Source organism: Alexandromys fortis, unplaced genomic scaffold, assembly GCF_014885135.2.
Source record: "Alexandromys fortis isolate MF-2015 unplaced genomic scaffold, M_Fortis_MF-2015_v1.1 scaffold_91, whole genome shotgun sequence".
NCBI classification, from domain to species: domain Eukaryota; kingdom Metazoa; phylum Chordata; class Mammalia; order Rodentia; family Cricetidae; genus Alexandromys; species Alexandromys fortis.
The window spans coordinates 3,389,113-3,404,187 of NW_026067968.1; the positions used below are offsets into that span (position 1 = coordinate 3,389,113).

At 48.0% G+C, this 15,075-nt stretch overlaps 1 protein-coding gene across 3 annotated transcripts in view; it reads left to right on the forward strand.

Moving 5' to 3' along the window:
- Eml1 (EMAP like 1) overlaps positions 1-15,075 on the forward strand; it is a 153,668-nt gene that overhangs the window by 80,948 nt on the left and 57,645 nt on the right. For all 3 annotated transcript variants that reach the window (XM_050154719.1, XM_050154718.1, XM_050154721.1), the window contains exons 2-3: positions 3,955-4,137; positions 11,578-11,710. In XM_050154719.1, coding sequence (XP_050010676.1) covers positions 3,955-4,137; positions 11,578-11,710 — 316 coding nt within the window. The remainder of the gene's footprint in view (positions 1-3,954; positions 4,138-11,577; positions 11,711-15,075) is intronic.

Below are 15,075 nucleotides of genomic sequence, written 5' to 3' on the forward strand. Positions count from 1 at the left end.
TGTTCTTCCCTCACCCGCATCCGGACCCTGCTTTCTCTGGTCCGCCTGTTACTGCTTTGGTGAGCCTGTCTGGGTCAGGAATGTTCCTCTGGGTCTGGAGGGAGAGGGGGACTGGGTGTGGATGTGCTTAGCCCTCAGTGAGTCCTTGTCTTGCATCCCCCCGCCCCAAGTGCTACATGGGAGGGGTGACATCATGTCGACCACACTCTGTCCTGAGGTTGTCACCGTGCTGGGAGCAGAAGTGGTGTCTTCAGTCTGGTGACCTCACCAGCTAGTCACCACAGTTTGCAGATTTACTTCCGGCTTTGCAGCTTGTCACCAGGGGTGCTGAAGGTCAGGCTTTGTTTTTTGAGATAACAATAATGATAGCAGCAATGAGCAACACTTCTAGTGTTTTCAGTCTGAAAATTCAAGGTATAAAATACTCTGAAATCCAAGGCTTTAGAGAATCAGCTTGCTGCCTTTTAGATTTTTAGATAGGTCCCGTGCTCGCTCGATAAAACACAAGCCTGAAAAAGGTCAACACTGGAAACAATCCGTTTCAGATAAGGGGCATGCCACCCATGTGTGAATACACACTATCACTGCATGAGTATCTCCAGGCCATTCATGTGTTAATATCAGCTGTTCTGTGCACATTAACATTCATCCTCATGAGAACACCGTGGAGAACTGGACCTGGAGTGGTCAGGTTACTTGCCAGGGTCCGATAGTTAATGATGAAGATCAGGAATCCTGACGCGCATGCCCCTGTGCCCACCAGTGCTTTGTCTACCGTACCCTGTTCCCTCTACAACCCCAGAATCCCCCCTCCTCATAGGTAGCATTCCACAGCAATGCTAGGATGTGTGGATATGTGTGGTCCTGAGAATGTCTGCTCTTGACTGAGCCTGCAGAGAAGCTACCTGCTCAGGCCTCTACAGTGCCTCACCACCGTGGGCACAGTGCCCTGCTTTGTGGTGTGGTTATCTGGAGACAGTCACTCTACACTGGAAGAGACCTCCTCAGGGGCCCAGTGACAGCCCCGTGCTGGGTAAGCAGAGCCCAGGCCACTCAAGTAAGCAGGTGACCCATCCAGTGAGTTCCAGTTTCAAATGGAAGTCTTAAGAACCTGAGGCGTGCTTGGAGTTAGTTCAGTTGGTAGAGTGTTTGTCTGGCACTCACAAAGCCCTGAGTTTGGTCCCCAGCATTGCATAAACCGTATGTGATGACCACATCTGTAATCCAAGCACTTGGGAGGTGGAATCAAGAATATCAGTTTAAAGTCATACTTGGATGCATAGCAAGTTCAAGGCCAGCCTAGGCTAGGTAAGACCCTCTCACCAAGGCAGATAAACCCCAACCCAAGGAATGAAAGTGTAGAGAAAGCTTGTTTTTTTACAATGCTCCCTCTAACACTATAAGAAAAATGATTTACCGATGTGAAAATTTTGAAGTCACTAAGATATAAATGTTTAAAAACCTTTTTTAAAAGATTTATTTTATGTATGAGTGCCTACATATGTGTGCGTCGTTGTGTAGCAGTGCCTACAGCAGCCAGAAGAGGGCGTCAGATCCCCTGAAACTGGAGTTACAGGTGGTTGTGAACCACCACGTGGGTGCTGGGAACTGAACTCAGGTCCTCTGCAAGAGCAGCCAGTGCTCCTAACTGCTGAGCCACCTCTTCAGCTTCTTGTTACAGACTCCATTTTAATGACTTCCCTGGATAAATTGCGCTGGATGTACCAGATCTAAAATTACTTTAAAACAGATAACTTATGTCGGTTTATTGGGTGCCTCATTCCTAGTCCAACACAGTCTTCCTTGACAGAAGTGAGAGAAAGCGCTCCTTCTCGAGCTGTGAATTCGGTGACGTGTTCAGCTGTCCGCAACGGTCTGTGTGGGTCAGAGCAGGCTCTGTTGTCCCCGTCTAATCCGCTTCCCCAGCTGTGTTGGGGGGAAGCCATCAGACTCAAGTGCCGCCTGCAAGCCGTCTCCCTGGCCGTGCTCTTGAGAGTCTTCACCCGCAGAAATGAAAGCAAGCAAACCTTCACAGCAGAGCAGGATCCAAAGAGCCCAAGGGTTGTCTCACAGGGGAAACCTCAACAAGGCGCAGAAGCAGACACCCTCCTTACAAGATGGGACACTTGGTTTTTACTTGTGTTCAAAGGCAGATGTTGAGGTGCTTTTCTGGTAAAATACTCAATTGTGCCTTTTCCTGTACAAATTTGGTGATATGACTGAAAGTCTGATTTAGGCATTTTTGTTCAAGTCTCACCTGTCCATCTGTCCGTCTGCCCATCCACCCACCTGCTGAGGGCACAGTGGTGTTGTTTTCAATCATGAATTTTTAGACCATCATCAACAAGCCACTTCTGTCCTACTCTGAGTGTGGATATATACTGTACAAATTTGGACCATGCAGGCTCCCATATGATGCTGGCTGAGACCCCCATTCACAAATTTGTGTGTCCTCTCTAAAAGCAGCTGTCTACATGAACAACGCAGAGAGGTCATGGCAGATCTTTCTGTGTTAGTGCTCCATGACTACACCACAGACTCGAGATGATGAACTTATGGGAAAGATGAGGTTTATCTGCCTCAGCATTCTGACACTTCTGGTCCCTGTGGCTTTGGGCCTGTGGTGAGGCCAGAGTGTGCAGTGGGGCAGAACCACTCACCTAGTGTCCGGGACACACAAAAGAAAGAGACCGGGGAAAGGAGTGGAGGAGATGGAAACTCCATAATCCCATAATCCTTTGCAGAGGCATGTGTCCAGGAACTTTAGAGCCCCTGGTGGGCCCCAACCCCAAAAGTTTGCAGCACCACCACCTACCACCTGGACCTTGAGAGAAAGCATCCTAACTATAATGGCACTGGAGGCTTAGAGTCCACAGGGGTGGAGTGAAGGCACGGCAGTTGGTGACTGGAGCAGCAGCCGAGAGCTCACATCTTGATCCACAAGAAAGAGAGCATGCTGGGAATGACATTAAGCTTTTGAAATCCCAAACTCCACCCACAGTGACACTTCCAACTTGATCACCCCACAAACAGTTCTACCAACTAGGGACCAAGTATTCACACCTCCTAGCCTGTAGGGGCCATTCTCATTCACACCACCATGGGGAAGGCAGTATGGTGGGAATGCAGTCAATGAGGAGGACGATTCTAAAAACCCAGGTGGGAGAGTGAGGAAGGTCTTGCGGAGCCCTGTGGAGTGGCCAGGAGTTGTGACTCTGTGACTCTGATGACCGTGGTTGTTACATAAAGGCTTATTTACCAGACAGATTTGACCGCTCGATGCTTTGTCCTTCAAAGAGTAGAAGCACATTTCCCAGATTGGTGCTAATTCGGGAGTGGTACTGTGCACCTGAATCCCTGAGGGCTGTGTCTGAATCTCACAGAGCTGTCCTATGGATGCTGACATCCTCACCTTGGTCTGGGTGCTTCTCCATCAGCACAGCTGTGTGGCCATGGTGTGGTGGGGGATCTTTGGGATGCAAGGATTCTTGTTGATAGACCTCTGTTGGTTTCAAGAGGCAGAGTGAGTACAGGCTTAGCAGACCAATGAGCAGTGTGATCCTCCATCCACAGACTGCCTGTCATCCAGCACTGCTGAGAAAGGCTAAGTAAGCAGAGGGGATTCTGCGCTGTTGAGAACTTTCAGTAAACAGTCTGATGTTACTCAGGTTCCCGAGGTTCTCTGATACCATTGAGCAAGCAAACACACTGGCTTGCATGTAGAAAAATAGAATGCGCTTTAGACCCCAGTTAAACGTGGCAAGCACGTGAAGAGCGAGATGCCAGTAGTGGAACGAAGATCGGAAATTCTGTAAAGTAAACCGTCTCTTGTGATTCTGCCAACAAGCCTGTATCTCAGATCGGTAGATTGTATCACACTCAAACAGCGTTCTGGTGTGTGCACAGATTGTCATGGGGCGTATCTCACTCACCCGACACTTCTCTCTGGTCTAGATGACAGCGCTTCCGCTGCCAGCAGCATGGAGGTATCAGACCGAATCGCCTCTCTGGAGCAACGAGTCCAGATGCAGGAGGATGACATCCAGTTGCTCAAGTCAGCGTTGGCTGACGTGGTTCGGAGGCTGAACATCACAGAGGAGCAACAAGCTGTGCTTAACAGAAAAGGACCTACCAAAGGTGGGCACAGTGCGGCATCCACAGTAGGGTGGGCGTGGTACAGGATCCACAGCAGGGTAGGCACAGTGTGGCATCCACAGCGGGGTGAGCGTAGTGCAACATCCACAGCAGGGTGGATGCATACAGCTTCCATAGTGAGGTGGACGTGGTGCAGTATCCACAGCAGGGTGGGCGTGGTGCAGGATCCACAGCAGGGTGGGCGTGGTGCAGGATCCACAGCAGGGTGGGCACAGTGTGGCATCCACAGCGGGGTGAGCGTAGTGCAACATCCACAGCAGGGTGGATGCATACAGCTTCCATAGTGAGGTGGGCGTGGTATGGCATCCACAGCAGCATTAAAGATCCTCACTCGTGCACAGGTGCTTTTCTCCAAAACTGACCCCAAATCAAAATGTCCTTAGCCCTGCTCCACTGAACTAATCTCACAAAGTGTGAAAGTGTTTGTTGGTATGTTGTTGGCAATTTGTCCAGCGTGATGCTGAGGTTCACATTTGTAGATGATCCTTAAATACTCCGAGAGTCAAGGACTGGACCGTCCTGATGGTCTGAGAACAGTTAGGGTTGTCTGGATAGAGGAAGCTGACCTAGAGTGCTTCAGTCCCTGCTGGAGATTCCATCCAGAAACCTAGAGGGGTCTGTCTCATCTCCTCGTTTATCCTCAGCTTACTCTGAAGCACAGTAAACCACTCATGTGTACATGGCAGCCCCTTGGCCAGTCTGGGTGGAGATGTGAGAGACCCCTTTAGAAAACTGAGTCCAGAAGGCATCTAGCTGGCCTGTCTGCTCAGCTTCTTTCAGGGTGTGCCTTTGGCAGCTTTTGAGACTCCTCTATTACCTATGGGGACTCAACCTGTAACAGAGGTCTGTATCAGTGGGCTTCTGCTCAATTCAAGCCATTCTTTTATGCCCCTCCCAGGATATGGCATACAAAAGCAGCGCTTATGTTAAGTAGCACTTTGTAGTGACCGTGCCTCTGAATTTCAGAATCAAAAGATGTCATAAAGCCCCTCAGCACATGCATGTGTGGATGGGTTTGTCTTTGGGCCACCAGCTCACAGAAAACGACACAGGGAGTTATTAATTATGAAAGCTGGACCTTCACTTAGGCTTGTCCCACTAGCTCTTACTCTTAAATTAACCCACTTCTATTCACCTTTGTGTTTCATGTGATTCATGGCTTTTACCTCTCCTGCATGTCTTGCTCCCTCTGCGTCTGGCTGATGACTCCACCTTTCTTCTTCCCCAAGACCTCTTTGTCCCCAGAAGTGCTGCCTAACCTCTTCCTGCCTAGCTAATGGCCATTCAGCCTTTTATTAAACCAAACACAGTGACACATCCTCCCAGAGTGTAAAGGAATACCCTGCCACAGGCATGTGTACCAGTGTCCTAATGTTTACATCTGATCACAGTGGCTCACCTTTCGCCAGAGTTGATTTTCTGTGTGGCTGCCCCTTGCAGGCTGTTGAGTTTCCTCTGGTTAAAACACACTGAGGTTGTAGTGTGTTAATGTCCCTTTAAACGTGCCTCTCTTGGCTGGGTGTGGTGATACTCATCTCTACTCTCAGCATCCAGGAAGCAGAGGCAGGGGGATCTCTGTAAATTCCAGGACAGGCAGGACTACATAAAGAGACAACTGTCTCAGAAAACAAAACAAAGCAAAACAAAATGAAAACAAGCCAACAAACAAAAAAGCCTTTCTTAAACCATGGAGGTAGCTCAGTCAATAAAGTGCTTGCCATACACACATGAAGACCAGAGGGTGGTCCCCGCCGGATGAGGTGACCTGAGTTTATAGGGAAGCAGCAGGAGATGGGTCCCTGGGTCACTGGCTGGCCTAGCCTACTGGGCAAGCCTTGGAGCAGTGAGAGATCTTGTGTCAAAAAACAAGGTTTTCTCTCTGTCTGTCTGTCTCTCTGTCTCTGTCTCTCTCTCTGTCTCTGTCTCTCTCTCTGTCTCTGTCTCTCTCTGTTTGTCTGTCTCTCTCTCTCTCCTTGTTGACTCCAGGCTTGGATTGCCACTGGAGTTGGGCGTGCACTGTCTAACGCTGGATCTTTTTGGTCTCTCTCAAGCCATGTCTTCTCCAGTCCTCGGCTGCATTCCCACCCCTTGGCAAGGGCCTGTTCTTTGTCTTTCGTGGTGCTGAAGGGCCAGATCCACCTCAGAGGCACGTGCTGCCCTCAGCTCTGTATTCTGAACAATCCTTTCCAGTGAGCTTTTCTCCTAAGTTGCAAAGCGGTTGGGGTATTTCAGACCAGAAACTCGGTCATTTTAGCTATTCCATGGCCTACTCATCTGCCCACAAATAGACCAGATGATGACTGTGTCCCAACGGCCTTAAATGAAGCTTTGGGTTTCTAACATTCCTGATTTTTGAAGAGCAGGGGAAATAATAGACAAGGTTTGCTTAGGGCTTTTATTTTACTTGATGATGAATGGTATTTGATCGTTTACAAAGCCTGCAAGAAATGACGTTTTCATGGTTTCTGACGCCCCAGTGTGCATAGCTTTCTCTAGTGGAAGTGCATCGTCAGTTTGAAAGCTGGGAAGTCACAGTGAGAAGCAAGATGAAGTCGGGAAATAGGGAGACATGTATGGTGAGGGGTGCAGTGGCCCCTACACTATGTCAGTTTGGGGGTGAAGCTACTAGGTGTCTGAAGCTCTGGGGGCTGAATCTCACAGAGCTGTGATGTGGGGTCCTGGACTATAGGAGAGGAGAGAAGGAGAACTAGCATCTCTATCTCTGTCTCTATCTCTATCTACACACACACACACACACACACACACACACACACACACACACACACACACACACACGTTCCCCTCTCCCTGTCCTTGACTGTGGCTGTGGAGTGATCAGCTGCTTCAAGTTCCTGCCTTGATGCCCCTGCTACGGTTGAACAATAGCCCGGAACTGTGAGCTAAAATAATTCCCTTCTCCATAAATTGCTTTTTGTTGGGGTGCTTTATCACATCATTAGAAATGAAGCCAGGATGTCAGCCACCTCATCTCCTGTGTGCTGTGCCCTGCGCTAGGGACTTTCACTTCCTGTTCCTAACCCTGCAAGCGTTGAATCCGTGGATACGGAAGCCATCTGTATCAGGTTCCCTCCATGTGTGGGCCTGGTGGCAGGTGTAACCTCTCAGAAGCCAGCTGTTGATGGAGAAGGCTACTCAGTGGGCAGCCGGCAGCACGCGGCAGCACGCGGCACTCAGCGTGATGACAGCTGGCTCTAATTTTCTGGGTCCTTCCTTCCCCGCCAGCCTCTGCTGGAGTTACCGCACAAGCTCCCTCTGCCTCCACCTCCCCTCTAGGATTGGGAGATGGGAAAGGAAAGTAAAAGATCAGAATATTCATGCCTTTGTCTGAGTCCCTGAGGACCTCTAAGGGAGCCTAGCACTGTCCCTGCACCCAGGCGTGGCTGTGTCCTCAGGGGCCTCTGCTTTTGTCCCAGGCTCTGGTAACTGCTCCCTCCCTCAGCCCTTCAGGGAGGGCCTCTATTACCCCAAGGGGCACAGCATTAGCCTGGACTCGGGGTCTGGGTTGTAGAATCCATTCTGTTAAAGCATACTGATAGAATGTGGGTCTGTGTGTCTAGCCGACCCCTCCTCCATGACTCTAGGAAGTGAGTGGCTCACCTGAAGCCACAATGTCAACCAAATACTGCCTTTTAAAAAATCTGCTGGTGCCTTGCATTAGTCGGGGTTCTGTAAGGGAATGGAACTGATGGAATGAATATATTTATGGGGAAATGATTAAAGTGGCCTACACGCTGTGGTCCAGGTAATCCAGAATGGCTGTCTACCAACAGAAAGCCCAAAGAATCCAGGAGTTGGTTGGTCCACAAGGCTGGATCGCTCAGCTGGTCTGTAGTATATTCTGGAATCCCAAAGAAGTAGGCTCCAATGCCAGTGGAGGAGTGGACTTGACAGTAAGAGCAAGCAGACAAAGAGAACAAGCTTTCTTCTCCCAAGTCCTTATATAGGCTGCCAGCAGAAGGTGTGGTCTGAATTAAAGGTATGTCTTTCCACTTCAAATCATCCAAATTAAAAATGGGTGTTCCCTCAACCAGGTGTGGCGGTGCATACCTTTAATCCCAGCACTCTGGAGGCAGAGGCCAGTGGATCTCTGGGTTCGAGTCCAATCTGTCCTACAGAGTGAATTCCAGGACAGCCAGGGGTACACAGAAAAATCTTGTCTTGAAATAAAATCAAAGCAAAAACAGCAACAAAATTAGAGGGTCTTCTCACTTCAAATGATTTAGTTTAAAAAAAATTCCTCACAGGTGTACCCCACTGCTTGGGTTGTAGTTAATACCAGATGTCAGGTTGACAGCCAAGCATAGCATCGCACACTTGACGGGAATCCCAGAGAAGCGTGTGAGAATGGTTAAAGGTAAGAGGACACTCAAGGTTGACAGTGCCATGGCCAGCTGTTCTTGGTATGGTCCCCAGAGCTGTAGAACATTGCCTGAGATGAGGGGGCGGGATGATAGATTCTCAGACCCCCCCCCTTCTTCCGGATTTAGGACATTGGAGCAGGCACGCCCTCCAGGTGCTCACACTTGAAGCAGCTTAGGTAACATTGTACCCACAATCAGGAAGCAGAGAGCGATGGATACAGGCCACTACCGAGCCCAGTTTCTCTGGTGTTACACAGTTCAGGATCCCAGCCAGGGAATGGTGCCATCCACAGTGGTCAGGTCTTCCCCTTTAATGAACATAACCAAGATGCCCGCCCCCCAGCATGCCCAGAACCAGTGAGTCTAGGTCCCGTCAGGTTCACAGTTGACACTAACAGTCAGACTTCAGACCCGAGCGTGTGGCAGGCATTTAATTTCTTTTCATCACTGAGGCACAATCTGCTGTTGAATGGAGCAGCTTGTTTATCTGTTTACCTATGGAAGGCCATCTTGGTTCCTTCTAGCTTTTGACAATTGTGATTAAGGCTGCTATAAACATTTACATGCAGGTCTGTGGAGACAGAAGTTTTCAGACAATTAGGTAAATACTTGGTATCAGAATGATTACTAGATCATATGGTAAGGTTATATTTAGCTTTATAAGAAACTGCCAAACTCTATTCTAAAGTAGCTGTGCCATTTTTCACTCCCCTCATCAATGAATATGGGTTCCTGTGGCTCCCGGCCTAGCCAGCAACTGTTGTTTTGTTTTAGTTTTGGGATTTCAGCCATTCCGATAGATGTATACAGCTATTTCATTATTGTTTTAATTTGCATTCCCGAACGCATTCCCTAATGTTAACTGTCTTTGCATATGTTCATTTGGCACCTGAAGGTAGTTAGTGTGGTGTCTTTTCTGATCTTTTGTCTATTTTTTTTAAATTGGGCCTTTTTGTTTTTTTTTTTAATGTTGAATTTTCAGAGTTCTTATTATACTCTGTACAAGTCCTTTATCAGACACGCAATTTAAAAATATTTTCTTCCAACCTTTCATTTGTGTTTCTATCCTCTTTAAATTTCTTTGGCAAACTTGTAAAGTTCTTAATGAGGTCCACTTTGTCAATTTCCCCATGGGTCAGGCTTTTGATGCTTGTATTGTTTAGTTTAATCATTTTTTAAAACTTTTTGTGTAAGTTTTTGTCTTTGTGTGTGTATAAGTACCACATGTATGCCTCGTGTCCAAGGAGATCAGAGGAAGGTATAAATCCCCTGGAGCTGGAGTTATGGATGGTTGTGCGCTACCGTGTGTATGTGGGGAACAACAAGTGTTCTTATTTTCTGAGCCACCTCCCCAGCCCCTGGGATGGTTAGTTTTAACTGTCAGCTTACCATAACTTAGAATTACCTGAAAAGAGTGTCTCAGTTGAGGCCCTGCCTAGGTCAGTTTGGCCCATGGCCATGTCTTGATTTTTAATTGATGAAGGAAGACCTAGTTCATTGGGCATCACCATCTCCTGGGTGGGAGATCCTGAACAGTATGAGAGGGTAAAGCGGAGAGAGGGTGCAGACGCCAGTGTGGATCTATTCTTTCCTCCCTGCACTTCACTGTGGATGTGCCGTGACTAGCTCCTCGAGTCCTACCTTGACTTCCTCTGAGTGATGGACGGTAGCCCGGAACTGCGAACCAAACAGAGGGGGGAACCTTTCCTCCCCTCTGTTGCCTTTGTCATAGTATTTATGTTGTTGTTGTTTTGTTTTTGTTTTTCGAGACAGGGTTTCTCTATAGCTTTGGAGCCTGTCCTGGAACTAGCTCTTGTAGACCAGGTTGGTCTCGAACTCAGAGATCCGCCTGCCTCTGCCTCCTGAGTGCTGGGATAAAAAGCGTGCGCCACCACCGCCTGGCAACAGTATTGTTTCTTAAACAGCAGCCGCAACATCACTAGGTTAGGGATATAGCTTGGTTGTTGAGTTCTTATGTAGTGTACAGGAATCCCTGGGTTTGATCCCCATCTCAGCTGGACACAGTGGTGCACATCTGTAATCTAAGTGCTTGGGAGGCAGGGAGACTAGGAAGTGGAGGGGAGCAGGACAAGGAGAAGAAAAGGTTAGGAAGAGGAGGAGAAGGAACAGGAGGAGGAGCAGCAGAAGGAGAAGTGGGAGGAAGAGGAGGAGGAGGAAGATAAGAGGAGGAGGAGCAGGAGCAGGAGGAGGAGGAGCAGCAGGAGCAGGAGGAGGAGCAGCAGGAGGAGGAGGAGGAGGAGCAGCAGGAGAAGGAGCAGCAGGAGGAGATCACTTAGTCCTTCAAACCTTGCTTCTATAGATATTTGGTTTTGTGCTTCCCGTTGCTTGTGAGTTTGTCTGTGTAGGGTGAGAGGATGCTGTTTGGGATCACTGTTAAATCGCCAGTGCTGAAAATGTCCACTGACTTGCCTTCGTACTCGTGCCACTGCTGTTAGCTTTTAGAATTGGAGTCGTCTTCTGTGCAGCTTGGGCTCCATGCAGCTCGGGTTCTGTACAGCTCAGGTTCTGTGCAATTGCAGTTCTTTGCATCTAAAGTCTATGTAGCTCAGGTTCTGTGCAGCCCTGGTTCTGTGAAGCTCTGATTCTATACAGCTCTGGTTCTAGATCAGGTTCCATGCAGCTCGGGTTCTGTACAACTTGTATTCTGTACAGCTCAGGTTCTATGCAGTTGTAGTTCTTTACATCTCAGGTCTACGTAGCTCGGGTTCTGTGCAGCTCTGGTTCTGTGCAGCTCTGATTCTGTATAGCTCGGGTTCTGTGCAGCTCTGATTCTGTCTGTATAGCTCGGGTTCTGTGCAGCTCTGATTCTGTCTGTATAGCTCGGGTTCTGTGCAGCTTAGGTTCTGTGCAGCTCGGGTTCTGTGCTGCTTGGGTTCTGTGCAAGTCTGGTTTTGTACAGCTTGGGTTATGTGCAACTATGGTTCTTTGCATCTCGGGTTCTGTGGTGCTGTTTGGATTCTGTGAAGTGTTACTGCTGCTGTGGGGAAAGTTCTGACTCTATTCTATGCTTCTCTTGCAGCAAGACCACTGGGGCAGACCCTGCCATTAAGAACCACCGTCAACAATGGCACCGTGTTACCAAAGAAACCCAGTGCTTCTCTCCCATCCCCCTCGGGGTCCAGGAAAGAAATGGTTGTTCCAGTAACCAAAAGGTAGGCTACGTGAAGGACCCCCCTGACTTCTCAAAGCAGTTCCTTGGGGGTTTAGAAGGAGCACGTCTTTCTCATAAGATGCTTGTGGTCTCATCTGAGTTGAGGCTGTGATGTAGTAACTCGGTGTTCCTCTGCTTTAGAGTTAAGGTATTGCCTGTGAAATCTCAGCCGAAACAGTAGCAAGATGTTTGTATTTTTACTTTTTTTTTTATAAAAATAACTGAACAACTGGAGCTCCAACCCATATCCTTACATGCAATATAGCAAAAATTCAGATTGCCATAGCAACTTTTAACTTTTATTGATAAGATTTGTGTAAACTCAAAAATTTAAATTATACCTAATGCTAAGATTCTGGACGTCCATGTTACCTTCAGATAGATCAGAGTTCACTTTCACCTTTGGTGACTTTCTGACTGTTACATTTCAATGCTACATCTTATAATCAACATTAATTCTTAGACTGCAGAAAATTAAATGTGGGGCTGGAGAGATAGATAGCTCAGAGGAGCATTCCAGAGGTCCTGAGTTTGATTTCTAACAGCCGCATGGTAGCTCACAACCATCTACAGTGGGATCTGATGCCCTCTTCTGATATAAAGGTATACATGCAGATGGAGCACTCATACATAAATAAATAAGTCTTTAAAACAAAGAAAATTAAACACTCATTCATTTTATAGTATAGCTAGCTTGGAAGAATTCCTGTGAAACTCTCCCTCACAGGCTTATCATAAGGATGTATTAGAGTGCTTGGGGAATGGTGCCCAGGCTAAAACATTTTCCATGCAGACAGCAAGAATGAGGACCAGAGTTCAGATCCCCAGAACCCACCAGTGAGCTCTGAGTCCAACTGAGAGACCCTGCCTCAATAAATAAAATGGAAAGCAATCAAGGGAGACTCCTGACTTCAACCTCATGGCTTCACATGAATGTGCACACACATATAAGCACATATGTACATACATACACACAGAATACAGCAGAACCTATGGAGTTCGCTGAAATGCTAGTGGCCTCAGGGACACTGAGAATCTGGGTATGGATACTGAGGAGCTTGGAGGACACCTGTGGGCGACATCTGCTGCCTCTGTGACTTAGAATGGAATCTGGCCACCAGCCTCACTTGCCATTTCCTCTAGTTTGCTCTTGAGGTCCCGCCCAAGAAGATGGCCATGAACTGCAGCCATACCATCTGGGCCCAGGGCATTCATTCCTTCCTGAGATGATGCCTCGTCTCAGCAGAGGCTGGGTGCCTTTGTCCCACTCACCACACTCAAGAAGCTTGCCATTATATGGTGGGTGCCCCTGTGGACCTGTGTCTACTTTACTCTGACCACGGTAACTGCTCCGTGGGACACTGCTTACTGTCCCCCACCCATCAGGTGAGACGCAGAGGAGACTCAGCGAGACACATGGAACATTTTATCTCTATCCCAGCTTGGTTTCCTGTTGCTGTGATAAAATGCCCTCGTGAGACAACTGAGGAAGAAGGGTAGATTTTAGCTCACAGTTTCTGGTTACGGCCCATCACTTTTGGAAAGTCAAGGCAGGACATAAATCAGCTAGTCACACCCACAGTCAGGAGCAGAGAGGGAATGAGTGCATGCGTGCCTGCCAGGGCCCAGCCCATGAAATGGTACTGCTCACATTTAAACAGGGTCTTCTAATCTCAGTAAACACGGTTCAGATAATCTCCCATGGGCACACCTACAGACCAATTCGGCCCAGGCACACCTGCAGACCAGATGGCCCAGGCATACCTGCAGACCAGCATGGCCCAGGCATACCTGCAGGCCAGCATGACCAGGCACACCTGCAGACCAAGTGGCTCGGGCACACCTGCAGACCAGCACGGGCCAGGCATACCTGCAGGCCAGCATGGCCCAGGCACACCTGCAGACCAGGTGGCTCAGGCACACCTGTAGACCAGCATGGCCCAGGCACACCTGCAGACCAGCATGGCCCAGACACACCTGCAGAACAGCACGGCCCAGTTACACCTGCAGACCAGCACAGCTTAGGCACCCCTCTCCCTAGCATGCACACACTCTCCTTTATTTTGATTTTGTTATGTCAATTAAAAGTGACCATCACGATCACTGAGAGATCCATGGAAGAAGAGGGTGCCGGTGGGGCCCATGGACAGTGCTCAACTTTTGGGGGGCTCTGCTTTTATTAGGGCCAATGTTGTCATCTGTCTGTCTGTCACAGAGTGTTGATAGAGACTTCAGAGAAAGTAAGAACCAAGAGGACAACTTCCTGTCCTGGGTGGCACCTGGGGAGTGTGCTGAGGTTTGGGTCAGTGAGCTGAGGAGTGAGTGAGTCATTCAGATGGGAGGAGAAGCTGTAAGGAGGCCAAAGGTGACGAGATACAGCCAGTTTCCCATCAGTTCTGTCCGGCCTGGAAGGGATGCACAGCTGCGGCTGTTAAAGTTATGACATCATCTTTGAAATCTGCATAGGATTGGACAGAAAGCTCTGCCCATCACCAAGCAGGCTCTCCTTGCATTTCTTCCTAGAGAGTTTCATGCGTTCATTTTTTAAAAAAATGATTTTCAAGAGAATCGGTTTTGTAGTGCTTTTTAAAACTCTGAAGTGCTACACTTAGTCACAGTTCATATCTTTTGACTCTTGCCTGGATCATCCGTTTTCAGAACCAATACAAAATGACTTTTGGAATCTGACAGTGGTAGGAAGCACTTTGGCTCCCTAGATGTAAGACCAACAAAATTGACTTTTTTTTTTTCTGGAAGTTTCAGAGCTTTATGCCTTTTTTAAAAGTTGTAATCAATAAACAACTAACATTAAATTTGCCCTCTTACCCATTTGTGGGTGTAGTTCATCAGCGTAGGAATATTTGTATATTGTTGTCTGGTAGATGATTGAAGCCTTCCAACTCACAAAATGTAATACATAAACAATAGCTCTGCTCTCTGTCCCCACGGCCCCTGTCACTGCCTCTTTCCCTTGATTCTATGGTTTTAATTACAATAATAATAATAATAAGAATGTGTGTCTGTGTATGTTTGTATGTGCATGTGTGTGTATGTTTGTATATATATGTGCGTGTGTGTTTGTGTGTGTGTGATTGTGTGTATGTGTGTACATGTTGTGTATGTGTGTGTGCGCACGTATATACTATCACACACATGCCACAGTGTTCATATAAAGGTCAGATGACAGCTTGTAGGACTATTTCTCACCTACCATGTCAACCCTGGGGGTAGCACTCCGGTCATCATCTTGGTGGTAGATGCCTTTACCCACAGAGCATCTTGGTGGTAGGTGCCTTTACCCACAGAGCATCTTGGTAGTAGGTGCCTTTACCCACAGAGCATCTTGGTAGTAGGTGCCTTTACCCA